At 42.8% G+C, this 25,795-nt stretch overlaps 2 protein-coding genes across 4 annotated transcripts in view; one reads left to right on the plus strand and one right to left on the minus strand.

Annotated features, from left to right (window-relative positions):
* LOC129783221 (sorting nexin-18-like) overlaps positions 1-25,795 on the minus strand; it is a 140,689-nt gene that overhangs the window by 104,750 nt on the left and 10,144 nt on the right. The window contains exon 2 of one of the 3 annotated variants that reach the window (XM_055793100.1): positions 2,379-4,780. In XM_055793100.1, coding sequence (XP_055649075.1) covers positions 2,379-3,939 — 1,561 coding nt within the window. In that variant the 5' untranslated portion in view covers positions 3,940-4,780. Of the gene's footprint in view, positions 1-2,378; positions 6,968-25,795 lie in introns of those variants that run through there. The other 2 variants (XM_055793101.1, XM_055793102.1) reach the window with 2 other exon arrangements.
* Positions 15,417-19,417, plus strand: LOC101920683 (uncharacterized). The gene is given in 2 exon segments (XM_027777772.2): positions 15,417-16,386; positions 16,389-19,417. Coding segments are annotated over 2 exon segments (1,590 nt in total). The 5' UTR covers positions 15,417-15,467; the 3' UTR covers positions 17,060-19,417.

Raw genomic sequence — 25,795 nt, forward strand, 5'->3', positions numbered from 1 at the left:
GGAACTGAAAAGTTATACCTTGTTACAAGTAACCCTTAAAAGTAATAAAACAGCAATAAACTGGGGGTAAAAACCATCTTCCTCTCAGTTTTCTTCCAGTTTGCCTGTTTTGTAAAGGGAACAACAAACACGTAACCTGGCCAATAACCCTATTCCTATGATAAACATGGACACTCAAGAGACCAATCTCTCAAGCCCATGCCATTTTCTGATGGCAAGTATGTACCAGGGACAATATTGTGATGAAAGCAGTGTTAGCCCAGAGGTGCTAGAGCATTAACACCTGCATGCAGACCAGCTGTACATTTCTCCAGCTAGTTCCAGGGCAGTGTTCTGGCACAAAATCAGCTCTACGTGAACCACTCTAGTGGAAACTCATTTAGATGAGCTTTCCCTGGTTCAGCATGGTAAACCTAACCAATAAGTGCAAATTTAAACAGAACTATAAAGGAAACAGACACGCAAATTGAAGGAACTATGGGTTGAGTCAAGCATGTATCTTATCCCCAATCCTCTCCTCAAAGTCAAGTCTCCAAAAATATTACAAAGAACTCCATATATTCTTAAAGCTTGAGGATACAGTATTTAAATAGTATATATCATGTTTTATTCTACCTAATAAAAAAATCTTTCCCTTTGTTTTTTTCCAGAAGCTTACCAATATTCCTATTATTAGTTGACAACTCACTTTAAAATCCTTTGCTCCCAAACATGAGGCATTATCAAGGTCATCCTTCTCTCCAAATTTAAAATAAAGTTGTTATCAGAACACAATGCCACAGCAGCTAACAGAACAATTCCTCTAAGGTTAGATTGCACACTTACCTTTTCTCTTAAAAATATTATTGATTGTTTAGGTTTCCACTCACAATTTTTAAGATTTGACAAAAGAATGCAAATCTGACTTTGATGCAAGCAATTTTAATGAAAAGCTTACTTTTTAAAATAACAAATTGTGCACTTTGTACCAATTCTGCTTCCTCAGTTTTCCCCAGCAATAATGCATACCTCCCAAAAGCCTGCCTTTTTGATCTGTTGAAAAAAACTCTTCCAACTCTTTTATCGTAAAACTCAAGGTACTGTTCCAGATGCAAAAGCCCTGGAAATATCACATAAGGGCACAAAAGACTGATTCACCATGGGTGACAATTCAAGCTCTGCCTCTTGGGGTGCAGAACACTACTTATTAATCTCCAAAATAATTTTCAATTAAAAAAAAGCTCATGCATTGTTTTCATGCATGTGATGTTTTCTTGGTTTCTTTTACAGCTCTAATCCCCACACATCCCTGATCATATATAACAGCAAAAAGAATGAATAACGGGCTAGTCTTCTCACAGTGGTAAAGATTATATGAATAGTATTAACTTCACAGCTGGGAAATCATCTCCAAATATACAGTGCTACAAACTTCTATTTATCTGAACAAGTGTCACTAGTTATACAGAAGATGAGTTTTTCATTTTTGGAGTTTCTTTCTCTCCGACGGATCACAAACATACAAACAGCAACCTGAACCCCAGAAGCATGTTTCAGCTAGAAAGATGATGAAAGGATAACAGGTGAGCAACATCTTTTTATGATAATAAGGGCAAAGAATAACAACTCCACCTAAAAACATTGCGGCAGACCATCCTTACAAAGGCACTAAGAGAATTTAATGCATGGCTGAACTAACAAACCCCAGCAGCTTTAAACATCTCATCTGACTGTGACACTGCAAAATGCACACACTACCACGCACACCTCAAACAAGGTGGTCAATTGATATCTCCATCTTCAGATTACTTCATATTTATTATCTACTAGATCAGAGATTTAAGGTACCTAACATACATCAAAGAGTAATAGATGTTTTCATACCACTTGATCTCCAGAGTTTGTAAACAAGACCATTAATCTTTAATGTATCAGCAGTATAAGCAGATGTGGTTTCTTTCAGAGATACACAGCCAAACACAGTAACCTCTGACCAATAAAATTCCCAACATCATCTAGACCAGGGGTCCTCAAACTACGGCCCGCGGGCCGGATACGTCCCCCCCAGGGTTCTCAATCCGGTCCCCGGTATTTACAGAACCCCCCCGCCCGGGGTTGGGGGGGGAAACCAAGCAGCCGCAGATGACTGCCTGCCACTTCATCCGCGCGCCGGCCCCCCATTTAAAAAGTTTGAGGACCCCTGACTAGACCTTTGGCACAGAAATAAAATTGTCACTAATGAGTTTTTTGTATTTTTAGCAACACTGAGTAAACACTGAAAAATTTAACCCAAGGCCAGCAAGCCATATGCAGAGCAAATTTAGCCCTTTGTCTCTATATCTGTGCGCATACCACTGATACATAAAACTTCAGTTTTGGAAAACGTGTAAGGGTGTTACCTTTCTGGATGTGGATGATGTCTGGAAAGTTGGCCAAATGCCCCTGATACAGCGCTAACAAATCCATCACAGCATCTAAGTCCTGCCGGGGCTGATCTGCAAAGAGGCCCCCGATGGCATCATAGGCTTCTGCAGTGAAGGCTATGGCTTGGTTGAGGCCATCTGAAAAGGCCTGTTGGTCCAGCTCAAATGCCTGACTGAGGCACTTAAAAGAGTGCCCCATCTTCAGGTATTCCTTCTTGAAACCAGTGACTTGCTTGCGGGCAAACTCGTTGGCCGTGTGATTAAGCTGCAGGGTGCTCTCGTCCATCTTCTTCGTGAAGGCTTTGAAGCCATCCACCTGACTTTCCACCTCCTGCAAGTCCAGGCTGGCCCCAGGGCCCGTGGGGACACTGATGGTCAAGAAAAAGTTGGCACCCACCATCTCATCTTTCTCAGCCCTGCGCTTGCCTTGTTTCCAGGCCTTCTCATCCGTGCTGGGACAGGTGAGGAAGTGCTGGAAGGCATCACACTGAGCCAGCACAGGGTGGCTGCACATGTGGTCCATCCACCAGGCCAGGCCTTTGCGACGTTTGGAAATGAAGTCCTCCTCAAAGCGACCAGCGGCCTGCTTCTCCGGCAAGTGGGGCACAGAGATGACAGGGAACTTCTCAGCCAAGCGCCCGTAGAGCCAGTCAAAGTGCTTGTAGCGGCGGTGTACCTGTTGCCCAGTGTGGCTGGGCACTAGCTTGTAGGCAATGTAGCTCTTCATACCCTTGAACTTGGTCTGCTTGGTGGGGTCCTCAATGGAGCAGTGGAAGGGGTAGGGGTTCTCCTGCCACTCAGGGCCCTGGGGGCCAAACACCACACACAGCTTGTCCCCATCCTTCACGAAGCCTGATGCCTCACCCAGCACGAAAGCCTCCCCACCGGACTTGACAAAACTGGAGAAGCGGTTGAGGTTGCGGCTGACCGTGGCTGAGCTCTTGGCGCTGCTGCCAGGCGGGTGTGGGTGGCCTGCTAGGTAGCCACCGCGGGAGCTCAGGGACAGCTCAGACTGCGTGGACAGGCAGTAGTGGCCAGAGGTCTGACTGCCCGTCTCCTTGTAGTCTGGGTGGGAGCTCCGCAAGGTACCCAGCTCATCAGCCATCGTGGAGCTTTCATCCCAGTCATCGTCCCAGTCGTCATCGCTGCCCTGGCTGGGGTGGTAGGACCCGCCGTAGGGCGTGGGCGGAAAGGGGTACCCGTCGTCGTCGGGGGGCAGTGAGAAGGGCCCGGGCACTGCCTCCGGCGGGGGCTGCGGTGTCGCCGGCTTGAAGACCGCGTGGGGCAGCAGCGGATCGAAGCTGTCTGCAGGGAGGTTGACGTAGCGGGCAGGCGGCGGCGGCTCGGCGGCGTGGGCGCGGATTACCTGCACGTAGGAAGCCGGGAAGAGGCCGCGGTCGCCGCGGCTGTTGACACCCTCCAGCCAACCTTCGATGTCCTGCTCGCTGCAGAGGCTCAGCACCTCGTGCTCCCGCAGCGAGATCTCCCCCGGGTTCTCCGACCTGAAGTCATACAGCGCCCGGGCCCGCAGCGCCATAGCCCCACCGCCCAACCGCCCCCCGGGAGCGCCCCGCCGCCGCGGTGCCGCCACCCCTCACCGCACTGCGCCGGCGGGGTTGCGGCAGAAGAGCGCTGCGGCTTGCCCTTTGCCTCCGCGTCCCGCCGGCGGGGACGCTGCGCCAGCTGGCTCACCCGGCTCCGTTGTGCTACTAGCGCGGCCGGTTCCGAGTCCCGGCTTCAACCCGCCAGGCGAGGCAGGGCGCGGGGGCCGGGCCGGCGACCGTCCCACATTACCAGTTTCGCTAATCCCGAGCCGAAAAGCAAGACGGAAGAGCCGAACGCAGAGCAGCCACCCCCACCGATAGACCCGGCCCGCCCCTTCCCGGCCCGCCCTCTGACGTGCGACCGGCCGTAGGGTGGGCGCCAAATCCCGGCTGTGCTCACTCTCCACTCCGCGGTCTGCCCTCATCCGAGAAAAGCACCTCGGCCTCGCGGACAGAACAATAACACGGTTATAATCTGGTAGCGTTTCCAAACTGCTGTGTTTTGAGTGTTTTATACCAATTTTTACAGGTTATAATACTTGCAAATTCAGCCTCTTTAAATCTGTTGATTACATTTTCATAAATCTACACATTTCCCTGACTCAAACTTATGATGATTACTTCTGACCCCCCTCAAAGATGTTTCAGCACTTCTCCAGGTTTGATAAAGAAGCTTGTACATCTTCTGAGATGCTTTGTTTTCTTTTCAGGGTTTCCATGTTGTGAGAAGGAAGAATTTATGCCATCTTGTTCTTGAACTTTTCTGCAGTAGGTGTATTGCACAGATGCTATGGGAAAGTTACGCTGTTTCTGGTAGTCCTCCTCCAGCTGGTTCTTATAAATAAGCAAGAAAAGTAAGGTTATGTAGTGGAATGAAGCTGGGCTAATTAGCATTGATAATATAAAACTGTGGGTTGGCTTCAGGGGCAGTGGGTAGGCTGATTTAGATAATGGGCAGGTGTGGCTGGTTAAGTTAAGTGGTTGAGAGCCAATGAAGAGGCAGCGAAGCCAAGGAGAAGAGGGAGGAAGAAGCAGAGAGAAGGGAGAGAAAATGTGTCCTGGATGAGGTGAGGAGAAGGCAGCAGAGGGACTATATGAAGAATGTGCTGGTATGAGATGGTAAAAGACCTTCTTGCAGCATGATAGTTTGGAGAGTGCTGTGATGGGGTTAGAATTAGGAAAGCGTGTGTTTTAGTTGTAGATAACGTGTATTTTTATCCCTCTTGAAAAATGTGCTTGTGCTGCTCATGTTGGTTTTCTGTAGAACAGCCTTAATCCTGTTCCTGTGCTTTTTTTTTTATCCTGTCCTGATCATTTCCCCTTATAGCTCTTGTGGCACCTGGTCCTGTGTTGTCTGATCACATGGATCCTATCCCATTAATGATGGGTCTTTGGAACCCTGAATACAAGTTTCTCTCAAGATTTCTACCTGTTAATAAACAATTTGAACTAAAGTTTGTGTGGCATGCACTAGCTACAAACTTTTTTCTGCCTGCTGTCTTTCTCATGGGTGTAAATGCTGCCTTCATCATGTTGTGGTGAGCTTTCTTGCCCCTGCTAGGAAAGGAGTTATGTAGAGGAGACTTTCTGTTTGGCCCCCCAGTTCTTCATGTTTTCCCATCAACATCCTACCATATACATGGTTATTGTTTATTTCCTTTACATAGTTCAAAGTGTATGTTACTTCTCAAAGGTCTTGGTGTCAAATAATTTGTCTTCATCTGGGGGCAATTCACTGGAATCCTACAAGATCCACTGCTTGCTTTTATTGCTGGTTTTAGTGTTCAATACCTGGGTTTTGGTTTTGTTCGCTTCTTTCTTCTGACCTTCATTTTTCCAATGTTAGTGCATATATTATCACAGTGCTTTTCTATTACTGTTGCTTGGACTGTGTACTTAATGTTTTTTGAATATATCAGCTCACCCCAGTCTAGCATGTTAGCCCTGAATTCCTTCACTGTTTAACTCTGGTAGTCTGTTTTAATTAGCTGATACCAATAGTGCCCAAAGAACCACATAGCTCACCACACAACCAGCTCCTCGGTGGCCAGCCCAGTTGAACACATTCACGTTGCATCATCTGTGCTATTGTCTCCAAACCCAAACACTAAGTTTGCAGCAGCAAGTTTATGGAGAGCAATACCAAATATCCCCATCAGTGATAAAGCAAGAAGCATCAGTCTCCTCCAGAGAGCTAGCAGCTGCTCAGGATGGCAGAGCTGAAGACCTTGAATGCAAACAATATTGTATCAAGGCTTCTGGGTTTTCCTGACAGCTCATTTGGTACTAGTGGAAGCACCCTGACCTGGCCTGGTCACGATTAACCCCCCAGTGGGCTCTAAAGTGCTCTTCAAGCCCTTCATTAGCATTTATCAGCATCCATAGAAATGCCAAAGCTCTTATTCTGTCAAGGCTAGTGGTTGTCAGCTTGCTGCTGCTGCAGCCAGTTGCACCATCAGTGTATCATTGTTATCAATTTGTTAATAAGTTAAGATTGACTTTATTAATTGATTTTATAAAATCATTTTATAAAATTGAAAAATAGAAGGATAAGAAATATTTTTAATGAAACTTATCTCATAGCAGCTTTTACTGTGCAACTATCTTCTGTACATCCTGTACCAAGACTAGAAGAAGGGGCTAGAACCATTGGTAAAACTTAAGTAATAAATTTAGGGTTTGAAAGGTTTCTTTGTATTTGACCAGTCTTCTGTATGTAGAAGTGTATTGAAATGTCAGAATATGAGATTAATGGAAACTGGGGACAGTTGACTGGAACAGCTTGTAGTTACCTGCCAAGAAACCGTGAACTTTAGTAAAAGGTAATTCCGGCAGGGGGAGATCGCGACCACTGACTCATGTACCACCTACCCAAATCGTACCCCAGACCCATTTCTAGACTTTTCTAAGCACTACTGCGCAGAATCGGATATAGGAGGAGAATATGTTAATGATTTACGGGAAATATCATGGTTATGCATGAATACTTAATGAATACGTATGAATGAGTTTTATATATGGTGTCTGATTTTTGAGACCTGGCGTGCATTGATAGTGAGAGGACTCGCTCACGCACCCGGCCGTTAATAAAGAAGTGTCTGCTTATCTACATCACATTGGTGTCGATCAGTTCTTCATTCTGAGATTTCAGTAACACTATCAGTGTCTGCCTTCAATGCAAATGGGGTTCTCTTCTGCCAAATGCAGGGATTCCTGTGGTACCTGATCCAGCATGCTGCCTTCCACCCATGTGGCCAACTTAGAGTAAGGACTAAAACCCCAACAGGAGGTAGATGTGGATCAATTTAACCTGTCTTAGATTTCATCCCAAATTCTGACTACTGCAAATCAAGATAAATGATCAGGGTTTTGTTAGGAGTCACGTTGGAAGGAATACATTAATCGTGATTTGATCGGGGCAGTCTTGCACACTCACATGAATCACAGGTTAAAATACAGGAAAATTAGTTCCTGATCTGCCTTTTCTGTACCATTTATTGTTTCACATACATTTTACTGTATCTGATTCAACACCTTTTCCAAACTTTTCAGTCCCTATTTGTCTTACTTTTCAACACCCTTGATCATATTATTGTTGTTTTCTCTGAAATAGTCTTTTTCACATGAGGTGATCAGTACTAGAAATTGAATAGTGTATGCTGTAACACTTAACATAGGTGCGTCATCCTTTAGGTTAGTTAGAAGTCGAAAATGTCCAAGGACCCTTATTGCCACATGATGGATGTACAGACTGTTAAGTCCTTGAGTTGGTTATCTTTAGAAGGGACGTTTTGTCATGGATTCATGTCATACATGCAATGTGGCAAAGATGAAGACTTTAAACATGGCCGCTAAGGAATAGAGTCTGTGCAGAGACAACTCCTCAAGGACATTGTGCAGGCACGAGATATGTAAATGGATTCTCAGAATTGTAATGAATATGTAAACAATTTCTTGGAAAACTAATGAATAGGTATGAGTAGCCTGTATAAAGGGGGGACTGAAAAGTCCCCTCGGTGTGCATGACTTTGGTGGAGCGATCCCCCACTTATCTAAAGGATGATGTACTTATGTTTATCTATAAGTTTGGAAACGTCCAAGGACCCTATTGCTAACATGATGGATGTACTAAATGCTAAGTCCTTGGATTTGTCATCTTTAAAAAGGCCATCTGGTCCTAAGTTCTCTAAGGTAGTGCCTCTAACAAGAAGTTAGAAGAAGTTTTTGGTGTTCTGTGTTGTTTTGTGAGTTTGTGTATTGAGAAGAAAATTAAGAGGTATAATATTGTGTTATATGTTTGTTTAAAGTAACTGTGGGAAAGTGTGAGCGTGGCTGTAAGAGTGAGACTGTGGAGTGTGGATCCGCGGATCGGAGTGATAGAGTTGAATAATTGTGTATTGTACTGTGGGTAATTACACCATGGCAACTAAGTTAACTTGGTTGTTTAAAAGTAAAAGCTTGGGTAATCTTGTGTTAAATGATAAAATCCCAAAAAATTCTCCATTGGGATGTTTACTGGCGCATTGGGGGGATTTATATGAGGATTTGCCAAAGAGCCAGATGATTGAATATTGTACTAATTGGTGGCCACTATATATATATTAGAAGATCAGGAAAAGTGGCCCACGAATGGGACACTGAATTAGAACACTATTTTGCAGTTAATGCTGTATTGTAAAAGAGAAGGGAAATGGAATAAAATGCCAAATGTGGATTTGGTTTTTTTATTTAAGACAAAGAAAGGATTGGCAGGATGAATGTAAGCTAACTATTAGAGATAATTTGGTAATAGCTATAACTTCTGATAATAAGAAAGTGGAAAAAAAAAATGTTGTTTAAATTGTGAGGTTGGGAGTGGATACAGGAGCAACATTTTTTTATTAAAAACCTGTAAAGGAAAAACTGGAACAAAAACAGGCCATTCCTGCAACCCCTGGATTTGAAATTTGGAAATAAAATAATTACACATGAATTTTTGTATGTACCAGTATGTCCGGTACCCTTCCTAGGAAGAGATTTGTTATCTAAATTAAATGCACAGATTGTTTTTGACGAAGGAGAACTTTTCTTGAAAATACCTGCGTCAAACACGGGAGAAATCCTGATGATACAAGAAAAGGTAAAGGAACAAGAAATTCCACCGGAGGTGGATTTGGCAGTGATCCCTACTGTATGGGAAACAAATATTCCTGGTAAATTGAAACTAGCAGAACCTGTTAAAATAGATTTGAAGGAAGGCACAGGAACAGTGAAAATTAAACAATATTCAATCAAACCAGAAGTGAGACAGGAATTGAAGAAATTGATTGATAAATTTTGGGAGTATAAAATTTTGGAAGAATGTGAATCTGAGTATAATACTCTTATTTTACCAGTCAGAAAACCTTCGGGTGAATATAGACTGGTACAAAACTTGAGAGCAGTAAATCAAATAGTTAAGGATATTTATCCTGTGGTAGCAAACCCTTATACACTGTTAACAGCATTGAGGGAGAATTATCAGTGGTTTACAGTGCTTGATTTAAAAGATGCTTTCTTTTGTATACCTTTGGAAAAGGGAAGCAGAAAACTGTTTGCTTTTGAATGGGAAAATCCTCAAACCAGGCAAAAGATGCAGCTGACATGGACTAGATTACCCCAAGGATTTAAAAACAGTCCAACTATTTTTGGAAATCATTTAGCAAAGGAATTTGAAATCTGGAAACAGGACAAACCAAGATCTGGACATTTATTTTTACAATATGTGGATGATATATTGATTGCTATAGAAGAAAGATTTATTTGTATACAGGTGACTATTGACCTTTTGAATTTCCTGGGACTAAATGGGTATAAGGTATCCAGGAAGAAAGCCCAAATAGCCTGCCAGACTGTGATATATCTCGGCTTTGAGATTTAAAAGGACAACGGCAATTAGGAAAAAATCGCAAAGAAGCTATTTGTAGTATACCTGAGCCGAGAAATATTCATGAACTCAGAGCATTTTTGGGAATGACTGGGTGGTGTCGCCTTTGGATCACGAACTATGGGCTAATAGCTAAACTGCTGTATGAGGCCCAAAGGAACTCTCCCTTTGTATAGGGCCCACAACAACAAAAGGCTTTTATAGAGTTGAAACGTGCCTTAATGTCTGCACCTGCCTTGGGACTGCCGGATCTAACCAAAGATTTCCAGCTGTTTGTGCATGAAAGACAGCACCTTGCACTGGGCGTGTTAACCCAGAGGATAGGAAGCTGGAAACGACCAGTCGGATATTTCTCTAAACAACTGGACACAGTGAGTAAAGGGTGGCCAAACTGCCTTTGAGCAGCGACCGCAATAGTGATGCTCATTCAAGAAGCTCGGAAATTGACTTTGGGAAGAACAATAACAGTCTATGTTCCACACACGCTGATAACTGTCCTAGAACAGAAGGGGGGACATTGGCTGTCCCCCAGCCGAATGATGAAATAGCAGGTGGTATTGACTGAACAAGATGATGTGATTCTAAAGACAACTAACCTGGTAAATCCTGCAGTGTTTTTAAGTTCCATACAGGAAGAAGGACGACTGGAACATGATTGCTTGGCTACCATCGAGTATGTTTATTCCAGTCGTGAAGATCTGAAGGATGTGCCATTGGAGCGACCAGACTGGGAACTGTATACTGATGGAAGCAGCTTTATGGAACAAGGAGTCCGATACGCCGGATATGCGGTAACAACAGAGACTACAGTTATAGAAGCAGGAGCATTGGCGAGTACCACATCAGCCCAAAAGGCGGAACTCGTCGCTTTAATTCGAGCCTTAGAACTAAGCAAAGACAAGAGAGTAAATATCTGGACTGATTCAAAATATGCCTTTGGGGTAGTGCATGTCCATGGAGCTTTGTGGAAAGAAAGAGGGCTATTGTCCTCTCAAGGATTAAACATTAAGCATCAAACAGAAATTTTACAATTATTGCAAGCATTTCAAAAGCCAGATCAAGTAGCAATCATGCACTGTAAGGCACACCAGATTGGGAATACAAAAATAATAGCTGGGAATAATTTAGCTGATAGAACAGCAAAAAAGGTAGCAAAGAAACAAGCATTGCAAATGGCAATCATTCCTTCTAAAACAGTAACCCTTCCTAGGGAAAAACAGGGATATTCAGAGGAAGATGACAAATTGGGTCAGTTATTAAATGCTAAGAAAAGCTTAGTGGGATGGTGGGTAACTCCTAACGGGCAAGTAGTAATTCCACCTCTTTTGATGAGAGAGATAATTCAAATGAGACATCTAAGAATGTCGCTGGGGAGCAGAAGCCTTAGTAACATTTTTACGAAAGCAAGTAATATCAGTTAAGATGTTAGGAATAGCTAAAATGGTAACTGCAAAGTGTGAAGTATGTTTGAAAAATAATCCAGTGATTAAGAAAAAGGTTCAAATGGGTAGACTGAAGTCTGGTACAGAACCTGGAGATTATTGGCAAGTAGATTTTTCAGAGTTACCTAGACAAAATGGGTACCGGTACATCCTGGTAAGGGTTGATACTTTTATAGGATGGCCAGAAGCCCTTCCCTGTCGCACCACACAAGCAAAAAGAGGTTGTGAAGTGGTTATTACAAGAAATAATTCCGAGATTTGGAGTTCCTATTGGAAATCCTCTGACAGAGGTCCACACTTTGTTGCTGAAGTAGTCCAAAGTGTTAGCAAAGTATTGGGTATTAATTGGGATTTACATTCATCTTGGAGACCACAATTTAGTGGAAAAGTGGAGAGGATGAATCAAACTTTGAAACGACAAATAAGTAAAATTTGTCAAGAAACCAGTCTAAAGTGGCCTCAGGCACTTTTTATTGGCATTATTATGAATCAGGGTACAGCCAAAGAGTGGAACCTCAGTCAGTCCCTATGAATTATTATATGGAAAACCATATGAGTCTCTAGAACCAAATCTAAACATACATGTAAAAGGAAAACAAGATGTGTATAACTATTTGCTTTTTTTCCTAAGGAAAACTTTGGCTGTGATTACAAATGGCTGAGGAAAATTTGATGGTAGGATTGATTAAAGAATTTGCCAATTTACAAAACATCACGCAGATCACTGCTTGTTTGCCAATACCGAAGGCAGTAGGTGAATCTATTCCATGGGGAATTTTAACTATGAATTTGACTAACCTGGAACATAAATATGAAACCAATTATTGTGAACAGAGGCCAGTGACTCAATGGTATGAGCAAGTGAAAGTCACTACAAAACAGTGGAAAACTCCAGGTAGTCTGGCGGATTGTGAAAAATTGTTAAATTATGTTTTTACCAAAATAGGAAGATTTAAGACTGTGGGATGGTGTTCTTATGATGAACAATTTAAAATCAACGTGAGCAAAAGTGTTATGGAATGGAAGTGTAACGAAACTGGCCAGAGCACCCAGTTAGTAGACCGGTGGGGCTCTATATGGTCTATGTCCATATTTTCCCATTTTCAGTATATAGCAAGAACTTCTTGGTGTTTTACCTGGGATGGAAAGGTTTTTTTCAGTATTACCCTGGGTAGATGATAGGTCAACTACATCGGGAGAGAAGGAAAATAAAATAGTGCCATGGTGGAAATGTGAAAAAGTGTATGATTGCAGTAATGCAGACTTAGTATTTCAAAGAATTCCTCCGTTGGCTGCTGCTTTGAAATATGGTTGTTTTTGTCGAGGTCTTAAGAATACTCTCAATTTAACCAGCGCCTTTACAGTCAGAAGAGGAACTTTGTTTAGTTGTAGAAAATCTTCTATTCGAAGTCCAGGACATTTAGTTTGGGCATTAAGTGATGGAACCTGGACAACACACCTACCATTAGATGGTAAGGTGAAACAAATCACATTAGGCATGCCAACATTGTGTCCGATTTGGAAGAAATCACCATTTAAAGGATCTCTAGAGAATCTAGAATTAAAACGAATAAAGAGATCAGGGATAAATGATGATATTTGGAATGAACCATCTACAGGAGTGAAAATTGGCTGGGCACTGGAATCACTTTTAAATCCTATAGCTTCATATAGAAACAGAGCATGGCTCTATCATTTAACTGGTCAAGTGGAAAAATTGGCAAACGTTACCAAGAAGGGGTTTAAGGAATTGAATATACAACTACAGGCAACTTCCAGAATGACTTTAAAAAATAGAATGGCACTAGATATGCTCCTACTTAAAGAACATGGAGTGTGTGGATATCTTAAGGATAAACTGGACCACTGTTGCATCCACATTCCAAATGTCACTCAGGATGTGGAACATGATCTAGACCTATTGGGAAAAATTGAAAAAGAAACTGAAACAATTCAAAAGGATATGTCAGAAGATTGGCTTGGGAAAATTTTTAACAAACTGGGATGGAATTTGAGCTCTTGGATACAATCTATAATTAAGACTTTGTTTCTGTTACTAGTTGTCTTTTTGATGAGCATGCTAGTATATGCATGTCTGAAGAAACAGTTTACCAATAGAATTGCAGTGAGTCGTATGATTATGAGAGAAGTACCAACTATTTCACCAAGACATGATCCATTACCCAAATATGTTGAAACAAAAGATATATGAATAATGTGAAAGTATTGAAATAATGATTTTCAACACTTTCAAAGGGGGGAAATGTTACCGATTAGTTAATAAGTTAAAATTGATTGATTTTATTTGATTAATTAATTGATTTTATAAAATCATTTAATAGAATTAAAATATAGAAGGCTAAGGAAAAAAAAATTTATAGGAAACTTGCATCTACGCAATAAGAGACGTTATGGAATCTTTTGTACGTCTTGTACCAAGGCTAGAAGAAGGGCCTGGAACTATTGTAATAACTCTAGGGTTGAAAGGTTCCATTGTATTTGACCAGTCTTCTGTATGCAGAGGTGTATTGAAATGTCAGAATATGAGATTAATGGGAACTGGGGAGAGTCGACTGGAACAGCTTGTAGGTGCCTGCCAAGAAACTGTGAACTTTAGCAAAAGGTAATTCCGGCAGGGGGAGATCGCGACCACCGACTCATATACCACCTACCCAAATCGTACCCTAGACCCATTTCTAGACCTTTCTAAGCTTTACTGCGCATAATCGGATATAGGAGGAGAGTATGTAAATGATTTACGGGAAATGTTATGATTATGTATGAATAATTAATGAATATGTATGAATAAGTTCTATATATGGAATCTGATTTTGGGACCTGGTGTGCGTTGATCGTGAGAGGACTCGCTCACGCACCCGGCCGTCAATAAAGAAGTGTCTGCTTATCTACATCACATTGGTGTCGATAAATTCTTCATTCTGAGATTTCGGTAACACAATCAAATGTTGCATATACATAAGGTTTCCAAATACTCCTATACATATTCATGACATATCCACCCCACCCCTGCTTCATATTAAAATTAGTTCCAATAAGCCATTTCCATAAGTCCTTCCTGTAAAAGTCGGACTAAAGAGACTGATATTGTCTCAGCATTGCTAACAGAGACCTGGAGATGGAAGTGAGGCCCAGTGACCCTGAAGGAGAACTGCATGGTACAAGGAGTACTATGCCGCTCCCTGATACTCGGCGCTGGAAGGAACAACTCCAATAAGGCCGCATAACAACTGTCTGGAAGATGAGTCATAACTGTTGTCGTAACAACGAACCAGAACATGCGTGATAACCTTGCTCGAGAAGGCAGAAACTGGCAACATTCCATGGGCCAGAGGAGGAGCAACGTGTATTGCTCGGCATAAAAGAGGACTCCTTAGCAACCGAATTTTAGGAGATCTTCCCCATCAAGGATCACCACGATCGGAAGGACCGGCGGGACGCTGCTTGGACCTGGGACCATAGGGATGCCTTGGACCCGTGGTGGTAGCTATAATCCTCTTTCCTTTTCTTTTACTTTGTCTTTTCTTCACTTTCTGTCTTTCTACCTATCGCACACCGCTTTACGGGCAAACAATAAAATTGTGCTGTTTGATTGAAGCATAACCCCTTGGCGTGGTCGTCTTGATTTTTGCACTTCAAGATCATAGTAAACGAACCATCACGAGTCCACTGAGTGGACCATGACATTAAATTGGCATCACGGACAGGATCCTGAGAGACAGAGGGGTGCAGGTTGTGTGTGGTTTGTAACAGGGGAAAGACGTTTCATTCTAGCCGCACCTGGCCCTACACCCAGCAGGGTGAGAGGTGTCCAGAAAGCAAGGGGGGCGACTCAAATTTCCCACATACCACACGGGCCTAGGACTTAGCACTCTAAACTCCAATTGAGGGCTCTGTCTGTTGGGATCCAACTAAAAGAAGAAGTGCAAAAGGGGGAAAATGCCAAAAGGGGGAGCTGCCCTCGTGTTAATGAGAATTTGTCTGCTCTGCTCGGGAAAGTGAAGGGAAAACCTTGTAGTAACTATAAGCTGCCTTCCCAAAGCGGATTTTTGTTCTCTTCAATCATTCGGGGAACAGAAGGGCGACACATCAGTGGCTGTGTGTTTGTAACTAAGTCTAGCCTCCCCAAAGTGGGTTTGGTCCCTTCATAGTGAGAATGGCCGAAAAGGCTGATAAACAAGATCCTTTGTTAATGAAAGATCGGGACATGTTTTACACATTTCTGGCAAAGTATGGGGCTCGACCCTCTGTACCCAGAGAAGATTGGGCTCAAGATAATTGGGCAAACTTGCAGAATGTAGTGGACCAAGTGACCTCTTTACAGACTGAAGTTAAAGTTAGATCAGGTAAGGGCAAAACTATAGTCTGTGCCATTTTAGGAGCCAGCCTGGTCGCAGCAATCGAAGATCGCCTTAGAAAACATAGCAATGAAAACAAAATTATAGAATCCCTTGAAAATTTGGTGAAAGTTCTGCAAAAAGTGAATTATGACTTAGAACAACAATTAGAGAAAGAAAGGGAAGAAAACCGCTTGTTAAAAACCACTCTGAAGGCAAAATGCTCTAAAGACACTGAAGTCCTGAGTGTAATAGAGCTGGAAGTAGAGGAAAAGGGTATTTGACAAATAAACCCAATATACCCTCAGAAGGAGTTGGAAGAGGCGAGAAAATGTTTTGTGGAAAACCCTCAAGTGAGACCCTTAATTAAAACAGAATATACTTATCTGAATGAGGACGATGATGATCCTCACATTACAACCAAAGAGATACCATATACTGCCACTGAGCTAACCAAACTGAAAAGAGAGTATGGGCGCCTTCCTAAAGAATCCGAAACGGAGTACGTGTGGCGCGTATCCCTAACTGGGGGGGACCAAATTCAATTAAGTGAAAAGGAAGCTGGTGGCTATTGGGGTCACAGAGTTTTCTTGACAACAGGAGATAAACGTGCCCCATGGTCCCTAACCCAGCGAGCTGCTTATTGGGCTGGAGGATTGAACCCTTTGGACAGAGAGGATCCCCTGGCAATCACTGGCACAGCTGATCAATTTTTAGAAAGTGTACACAAAGCAGCCTGCTACAAATGATACATGAAAGACAATTAATTCCCGGATGTGAATCCCTAATGATGCTGCCGGTGAATCCCAAAATCATGACCCCCTTGATAAGGGGACTTCCAGAGTCACTCAAACCTACGGGGGTTAGCCTTCAAAGGACCATCGTGTCGATGGGCCCTGTAGAAAGGCTGGAAGGTTTTATTAGAAGCCAGAGAAATGAAACACCGGATTCAGTTTCTTCCCACCATACGACCTCAGCATCAAGTAATAAAAGGATATGGACCTGGGGGCAAGTAGCACAAGAATTGATAGATTATAGTAGGAAATATGGTCCTGTAAAAATCCCAGAGGAAAAGTCGAGGGGAATCTGCCAAATAGAAGTTGAGGATTTGCCCCTCCCCACCAGTAAAACTGTAGCTGCCGCTGATGTCCTGAGAAAGGAGCATCCGCACCATAAAACAGGAAAGGGAGGACAGTCCATGACTCGACAACAGTGGTGGCTTTTGGGAATTAAAATGGGAGTCCCCAGGGATATAATGGATGGCTTACCCTTTGATAAATTGAGCAAGGTAGTTTTGAAGTGGCATAATCCAAAACAACCCTCTCATACACAGGGCAGGAAAAAAATATCACCCGATACACCCTCAACTGCCCCCGCTGAGAAAGCTGTTTCCCATGAGCAGGGAAGCTAGAACCTCCATTCCCTGGTAGCGGGCGGGGGAATGGAGGATGGATTTATATCCGTCAGCTCATAAAAACTAAAGGAGGAGACATTAATCACAGCTATAGCTGGCCCTAAGCGTGCACCAGTGACCTTTCTCATCGATACCAGTGCACAGGTCTCTGCTCTGACAGAGGAAGATGCTGAAAGATGTGGGGTTTTTCCCTTGAAGCACCGTTTTTATGTTCTGAATGCCTTAGGGTCGACAGAAGTTATGAAAGCTGCCCCAGTAAAGTTGACTCTTCCAGGAGAGGAAGGTACGGATAATGGTGATTGGAGACATTCCAACAAATTTGTTAGGAATGGATGCCCTCAGGGGAAAGCAGTGGGAGGACTCTGAAGGGTTGTTGTGGACCTTTGGAACACCGCAACTTCGTGTCAGATTGCTTCAAACGGCACCCCCACTGCCGTTCAGCAGAGTAACTAATGTCAAACAATATCCCCTTCCCCTGGGAGTGAAGGAGGGCATTAAACCAGTCATGCAGGAATTGCGAGAACAGGGAGTGGTGATAAATACCCATTCCCCTTTTAATTCTCCAGTGTGGCCCTTAAGAAAACCTAATGGGAAGTGGCAGCTCACAGTAGATTTTTGGAGACTGAATGCTAACACCCATCCTTTAACTGCCTCATTTAACTGCCACAGTCCCTAATCTGGCTGAGTTGGTAACAGTAATCCAGGAAAAAACCCATCCAATCATGGCAACAATAGATGTTAAAGACATGGTTTTTATGATACCTTTGGGACCAGAAGACAGAGAACGTTTTTGCTTTCACGTGGGAAGGGCAAAAATTTACTTTCATCCGCCTTCCCCAAGGGTATAAACACTCTCCCACACTGGCTCATCATGCTTTAGCCCAGGAGCTGGAAAAAATACCAAAACCCAAAGGCATAGCTGTTTATCAGTATATTGATGATATTCTTGTGGGAGGAGATGAAATAGAGGGTGTGGGAGCAACTCAACTGAACATAATTTCACATTTGGAAAATTTGGGTTTGCAGATTCCTCCAGAAAAGGTCCAAAAGCCCTTGCAAGAAGTGAAATTCCTAGGAATCTGGTGGAAAGGGGGAATGACATGCATCCCACCAGACACCCTTGCTTCCTTAGAACAGATCAAAATGCCTGAGTCGAAAAAGGATCTGCAACATGTCTTAGGATTATTGGTGTTCTGGAGAAAACACATCCCGGACTTTTCTATCATTGCCAGACCTCTTCATGATTTGCTAAAAAAAAGGGATCAAATGGGAATGGACTGCTTCTCAGGAAGAGGCTATGCAATTGTTAATTTTTGAAGCAACAGCACACCAAGCTCTTGGCCCTATCCACCCTACAGACCCTTTCCAGGTGGAGTGGGGGTTTGCTTTATCAGGACTGTCAGTTCACATATGGCAGCGGGGCCCTGAGGGTCCAACCCGGCCTGTGGGATTTTACTCCCATGGCTTTAGGGATGCTGAGAGAAGATACACTGTTTGGGGGAAAGATTTGTTTGTGGTTAGCTTGGTTCTCATAGAAATAGAAAAAAATCGTATGACAACAGCCCATTATATTGAGAGGCCCATTTAAAGTTATAAAAACAGTCACTACTGGGACCCCTCCCCCTGATGGGGTGGCCCAGAAAGCCTCAGTACGAAAGTGGTATGCTCAGATTGAACACTATTGTAACACTTTCTCTGTATCTGAAGGAGCTTTAAAAAAACTAGCTATACAAGAAGTAGAGAGCCTGGACGAGGGCCAAAATAAACCTGCCTCAGTCATTCAGGTGGCCCCTCCTTTTCCCTGTGAACAGTCAGTTAGTGCTTGGTTTACTGATGCTTCTGCCAAACGAGAAGGAAAAGTGTGGAAATACCGAGCAGTAGCACTCCATACCTCTTCCGATGAACAAATTATAACGGAGGGAGAGGGTAGTGCACAAGTTGGTGAATTAATTGCAGTATGGAGTGTTTTTCAACGTGAAGCACAAACTACTTCTCCTGTTTACATTTATACTGATTCTTATGCTGTGTTTAAGGGATGTACCGAATGGCTTCCTTTCTGGGAGCAAAATGAATGGCAGGTTAATAAGATTCCAGTGTGGCAAAAGGAAAAATGGCAAGACATCTTAAGTATTGCTAGCTGAGGGAACTTTGCTGTAGGTTGGGTAGCTTCTCATCAGATAGATGGGGGGTCAGCAGGAGAATGGAATAACTGGGCTGGTGAGTTAGCAAGGCTAGCTCCTGTACAGAAGGACCAGATTTCAGAAGACTGGGAATGCCTGTTAGAATGGTTGCATGTAAAACGCAAACACACAGGAGCTAAAGATCTGTACCGTGAAGCCCTTGCCCGAGGCTGGCCCATCACCAGAGAAATGTGTAAAACCTGTATATCAGCCTGCGAACAATGTTGAAGACATGAAAGGAACCCTTTAGAGGATGACCCTCTGCATTTAAGGGAAGGTAAAGGCTTGTGGGATGCCTGGCAGGTGGATTATATTGGCCCCTTTAAGAGATTGGGAGGAAAACATTTTGTGCTGGTGGGAGTGGAAATAACATCAGGACTAGTCCAAGCAGAAGCCTTTAACAGGACTACGGGGGAGAACACTGTGAAAGCGCTGCATGAATGGTTTGGAACTTTTCCAAAGCCACAGGAAATACAATCTGACAACGGTTCCCACTTTACCGCCAGAATTGTACAGGACTGGGCACGAAGCAAAAGGATTGACTAGGTGTTTCATACCTCATATTATCCGCAAGCTAATGGAATTGTAGAAAGGACCAATGGTCTCTTAAAATGACTTTTGAAACCTCATGAGGGAAATTGGGATGTCCGCTTGTGGGAAGCTGTTAAAGGTGTAAATGATAGATGGGGGGTAAACGGATGCCCCAAAATAACTGCTTTTTGCCCAGCGGCTCCTTTCTTGGTTCCCTCATTAAAGGGACTAAATGATTCAAAGAACCCAGCTCACTTCCCAGGACAACCCGTTCTGGTGCACTTCCTACTGTGGGAAACGTACCACTGGTACTGAAAACCCCACTGAATGCATGTGCTTGGGTAGCCTCTTGTTCCTTGGGAAAGGAACATAAGATAAATACCCGCTGGATAATACCATCGTTTTAACTCTTTTTGCCTCAGGGAGGCAAGCTCTGTTGTTTTAATTTTACAGGAGAACTCCGAGGGATACCTTCTGGGAGGCCATGGAAACTGAACTCTTAAAACCCCGACTCAAAGAAAGACATTTTTGATCATAACAGATTTTATAGGTGTGTATGGGGGGAGGGATGTTTAGATTCTTAGAACGATTAATAGTGGGCTGGGACCATTTGTGCTTTTTTGTATCCTCTCTCTTGCCTACAACCAAGAGCCTGATAACTGGCCTTGGAATCATGCCCAGAAAAAACACACTGGAATAATGGAAAGTGTAGATTCAAAGACAGAACTAGCTATGGTGATTTTTTCTGAAAATGAGGTGTACCAAAGGAATCAGTGGGATCGGGATGATGTGGAAAAAGTTGCCCGATTGTGGGGCAGATTAGGAGATAAGATAAAAGTAGGGTGTCAAATATATAATGAAAGGGATAACACCAAAATTTCAGGAAACACCCTGATTAATGTCAGAAAGGTAGGTAAAGAATTTACCCTTTTAGATACGACCACGTGCTTTAATTCACGGGAATGTTGGCACAATTTTACCTTAACCGAGCCCATCTTTATAGTATGCCTAGGACAGGAATCCCCAACAACAGCTCTGACTTGTAAGATTAAAATAACAATCATGCTAACCACTATTCCTCCCACCACCACAGTTATAACGACCCCATTAACGCTTGATCCAAAATTGGCTAAACTCAATCAAAACATTTTTGAAATTGGACCATACATAATCAGAAATACAGGTCAGCAACAAATGTTGTCTAATCCAGAATGGTCTCTTGAACGAGTTGAGTTGTTGATGCAAGTTAATGTTTCAGATATTCAGCCAGCCTGCTCTCCTTTCCTAAAACCCTCTTACGAGGGATGGATAACCTGGCTGCGGAAACGGACACCTTCTGGGAAACGGACTCAGAGAGACCTAACTGGTGTTTTGAGAACAGGACTGGGGGTTCTGAATGGCATTGACTCAGAGATATTAATGAACAAATTGGCAACTACAGCTAATGATCTGGCAGGATTGCAACAGCCTTTGCGATCTTCCCTATTGGCTCTGGGAACTAACCAGTGGCAGTTAGCAGATGTGCTACCAAAATGGGAAAAGGTGAACGTGGAAGATCACAAATTGATTGTAGATGCACTTGGTGTAATCCAAAATAACCTTTCTTTGACTCTTAGTTGTATCCAGGCCCAATTATGGATACAGTCAGTGGCTGCCTTGATTATTAGAGAAGGTGAAGGAGGCACTTTCCCCACTGAAATTCAGAGAATAGTCTGGGACAGTGCACCGACTTTGAGAAGAAACTCCAATCCTGGTGGAATTTGGTAAACTTTAATATAACCCCACCACAAACATTACCACCGCTTTTGTATTGATGATATCCCATGCATCAATAAATGTAATCTACCCAATTATTGCCTTAGGGTTGAATCACAATGGAACCATACTCTATCCTTTCGAGCATAGAGTATGGGCCCAAAAGGTGGATGAGAAATGGCAAACTGTAGATTTGGAATCTTGTATCGTGTGGGAACAACAAGGGTTCATCTGCGAAGACAATACAATCAGAACTCAGGACATTTGTTTAGACACTACACAGAATATCTGTCATTTTGAGATTCGTCCTGATGATAACCCTGAAACAGTGCTTGTATATATTGGCAAAGGTTGTGCATGTTTGAGGACTGCTTCTAATTATATATCTGTAGATATGGTGATTGTGGATACTAAGAATCATTCAAATTTTTGTGTTTGCAATTTTATTAACATCACTGGATGTGACTTCTCCTATTTAGCCCCAGTCACATCTCACCAGCTCTTGAAATCTAATTATACACTGATTCACAAATTGCAGCCTGCACCCATTGGAATGAATCTCACCTTGGTAAAACAACTGTTACAGCATCAAGATTTGATCAAGATTCTGGAAAAGGTTAGAGAAAACGGACAGAAAACCCTGATAACTGTCCATCACAATGTGGAAGAAATATACTGTGTCTTGAGAAGAGTGAGAAAAGATGCAGAACATGGATGGTAGGACACACTTTTCGGATGGTCACCGACTGCTACTGGCATCTTGAACAAGTTGTGTCACCCTATTGTTGTCCTTTTGATATTGGTCTTGATCGGTCTTGTTTTGTCAATGATATTGTATGTCTTATATTGGAAAATGGTAAAACAATTGGCACATTTGACATCTGTAATCAATGCACATAACTTGCTGAATATCCCCTCCAATGTGGACAACCCTAAATCTATTGACACAAGGAAAATTGTGTAAGACCAAAGCAGATTTATGTTTAGTTATTTTTATGAATATTTAATTATTGTAAATTGTTTGATATAAAGTTGATTATTCTTTCCCCTTCTTTTACTGTCTGTCATTTTCCTTTCCCCCTTTTCTTTTCCCTGTCCTCTTTTTCCCCTCTTAAGAGGGTTATATCGCTGCCACATAGTCCTGATAACAATGTTGAGCCACAGGGTGGTGTAAGAGTCAGTCTAAAGAGAACAATATTGTCTCAACATTGCTAACAGAGACCTGGAGATGGAATGTGGTCCTCATGGACACCTAGACCCAGTGACCCTGAAGGAGAACTGCATGGTACAAGGAGTACTATGCCGCTCCCTGATACCCAGCACTGGAAGGAACAACTACAATAAGGCCGCATAACAACTGTCCGGAAGATGAGTCACAACTGTTGTCGTAACAACGAACCAGAACATGCGTGATAACCTTGCTCGAGAAGGCAGAAACTGACAACATTCCATGGGCCAGAGGAGGAGCAATGTGTATTGCTCGGCATAAAAGAGGACTCCTTAGCAACCGAATTTTAGGAGATCTAACCCACCAAGGATCACCACGATCGGAAGGACTGGAGGGACGCTGCCTGGACCTGGGACCATAGGGATGCCTTGGACCCGTGGTGGTAGCTATAATCCTTTTTCCTTTTCTTTTTGCTTTATCTTTTCTTCACTTTCTGTCTTTCTACCTATCGCATGCTGCTTTACGGGCAAACGATAAAAATGTGCTGCTTGATTGAAGCATAACCCCTTGGCGTGGTCGTCTTGATTTTTGCGCTTCAAGATCATAGTAAACGAACCATCACGAGTCCACTGAGTGGACCGTGACAAGGGGGTGGGGGGGCTCCGAGTCCTCATCCAGCTGTCTGAGTAGTGGTCTAAAATTTTTCACTGGACCATTCTCTTCAACTGACGGATTTTTTCCAGCTTTGTACATCGCTGACAATACTACAGGCAGAGCAACACCTTTTTAATTTCCCTTTAATTTCTTTCAAATTTTCTTTTTTGAGGGCCGTTACCAAGGTATCTTGGGGAGGCATAATGCCACAATCTTTTTGCCACTCAGAATGATTTCAGAGAGAAAAGAACATATCAGCCTAGGATACTTCATCCTATTTTCCATCTCTTCTCAAAAACAACATTAATTGTAAAATGGTATTATAATTCCACTGAAACCCCCAGCCACATTTTTCCAGTGAGCTAATATGCACCCTAAGGGGCTTTTCTTGAGAATCCCACCATCCTGGGAGTTCCCCATTTAGTTTATTTCAGTTTAATATATTCTGGGTCAGAAGTTGGTCTAGTATATTTTTTTATGTCCTCCCACCTTCTTCTCAGATATCAACAACTTAGCCCTACTACCAACAAACCTCACAAAACAATTATTTCTATAATTATTAAAACACTTATACTATACATGGAACAACAAATGTATTATAATGACAGCAAATAAGCCAAACAATTATCAGCCCAGCTATTATCCCTCCAGCAGCTGCTAAAACCCAGGTTGTCATTAACGAGATATCCCTTAAATACAAAAACAAATCTCATCAATCACCAAATAAATCACTCGCTTCGTCCGTCTCCAGCAGTGTCCTTCACAGGAACTGCGTGATTCACGAATCGGAACTCCGCTCTCGTTTCGTGCTTAATTGCATGTCTCAGCCACACACTCACTCACACCATTCACACCGGGTGCTGACAGGAATGCTACGGCAGGACGCTCTATCGTCCTGCCTCTCACTCCACACCCTTATCTTCCTGAAGGTACCTTCCCCTTGGGACTACGCCGCATGCCAGACGTCTCTGCGTGCTTTACCGGCAGCCCGTTCACAGGACGCACTATCATCTAGTTACCCTGTAAACATACCGTTTGTCTGCGATGCAAATGGTCCTTGTCTGCCCCTGCAGTGAGCGGCTGGGAGTGGAGTTCCTCCGAGAAATCCCAGGGTGCACACCTAGGACGTCCGCTCCTCAGTCGATCCTGCAGCCGAGCAGAGGGGGTCCCACCTGAGTCGCCAAAATGACGTGCGGAATCACGACTCTACAACCTGTGAGGTTATGAAGTAGGTAAGTTTATTGCAGCGCTGGCTGCACAGGGGTTCTCTCCACCACAAAGTGCACACCTTGGAGCCCAAAGTCGGTTCCTTTTATTATACTAAATGTTACATATTCGTTAACCCTGATACATATGCAATACGCTTCCAGGGACAGGGAGGGATTATTATAATTAGTTCCGGAAAATCATTAGCATAGTCTCCTCCTCAAGTTCCTCTCCTCTGTGCCTGCGTAGTGTTTCCTGGTGGTCATGGGCCGGGGTCTCTGGGATGAAGGCTGTAGGTCTTCCTCACTGTGTACTTTTCACCTTTTGGTGTTTTTCATCACTAAACCGGTTTGTTCTGGTCTGCATCCTCTTTAGTTAACACCAGGGCCTTGAGGGGCTTTGCTTTTCCTAAGGTGATTTCCTGTCCAATTGTTCCTTATACAATATATTATAAATATATTATAAATATAAATATATGTTAAACCCACAAGCTAACCAGCCTTCCTGTGTAAGTGTTCCTTACACAGCTATATGTTAAACCTGCAAGCTAAACAGGCTTTCTAAATGTCTACCTTATAAACCCTTTACATGTTAGCTCCCCTTATCATGTGTTTGCTTAAGCCAGATACTGTCTTATTAAATGTCTTTGCAGTAATTAGATCAGACTACAATCAAATTAATTGTACATGGAGGTATTAAGACCTGTTCAGAAACTGATCTTGTTCCAGTTGAAGTATTCTAGGAGGTTAGTATTAATGACATGTATGTGTCCAGGGGGAAATTAAGCTGTGATATGTATACACACAACATTACCAAATAGGTACAGTTTTCCCAAATAAACTTTCATGGACTTGACTTTACTTTCTCATTTGTGAATTTTTGGGGCAGGGGGAGAGTAGGGGTGCTAATTGGTTAAACCTGATATACCAAAAAAACTTGACTGTAATCCTGGATCTGAATTGTTGCTGAGTTCGAAAAGGTTAAAATCTGCATCCATATTAGCATCTTCTTTTTTTCCTCACTCATTGTATAGTTGGAGTTAAACTGATAAAGGGAGCCTAAATTCCATTAATGCTTACTGCACTATGTGAGAACTACAGTTTTAATTTTATTTAGAACAAGTATCATATTGGCCACTCATGTTTGATGATGTGGTCTGAGATCCAAATGTACTGTACAATGAAGTGAATATATATTGTGTGGGACTGTGGAAGCATCAAAAAAAATCTAATTATCCTT

The sequence above is a fragment of the Falco peregrinus genome, chromosome W, assembly GCF_023634155.1.
Source record: "Falco peregrinus isolate bFalPer1 chromosome W, bFalPer1.pri, whole genome shotgun sequence".
Classification (NCBI taxonomy): domain Eukaryota; kingdom Metazoa; phylum Chordata; class Aves; order Falconiformes; family Falconidae; genus Falco; species Falco peregrinus.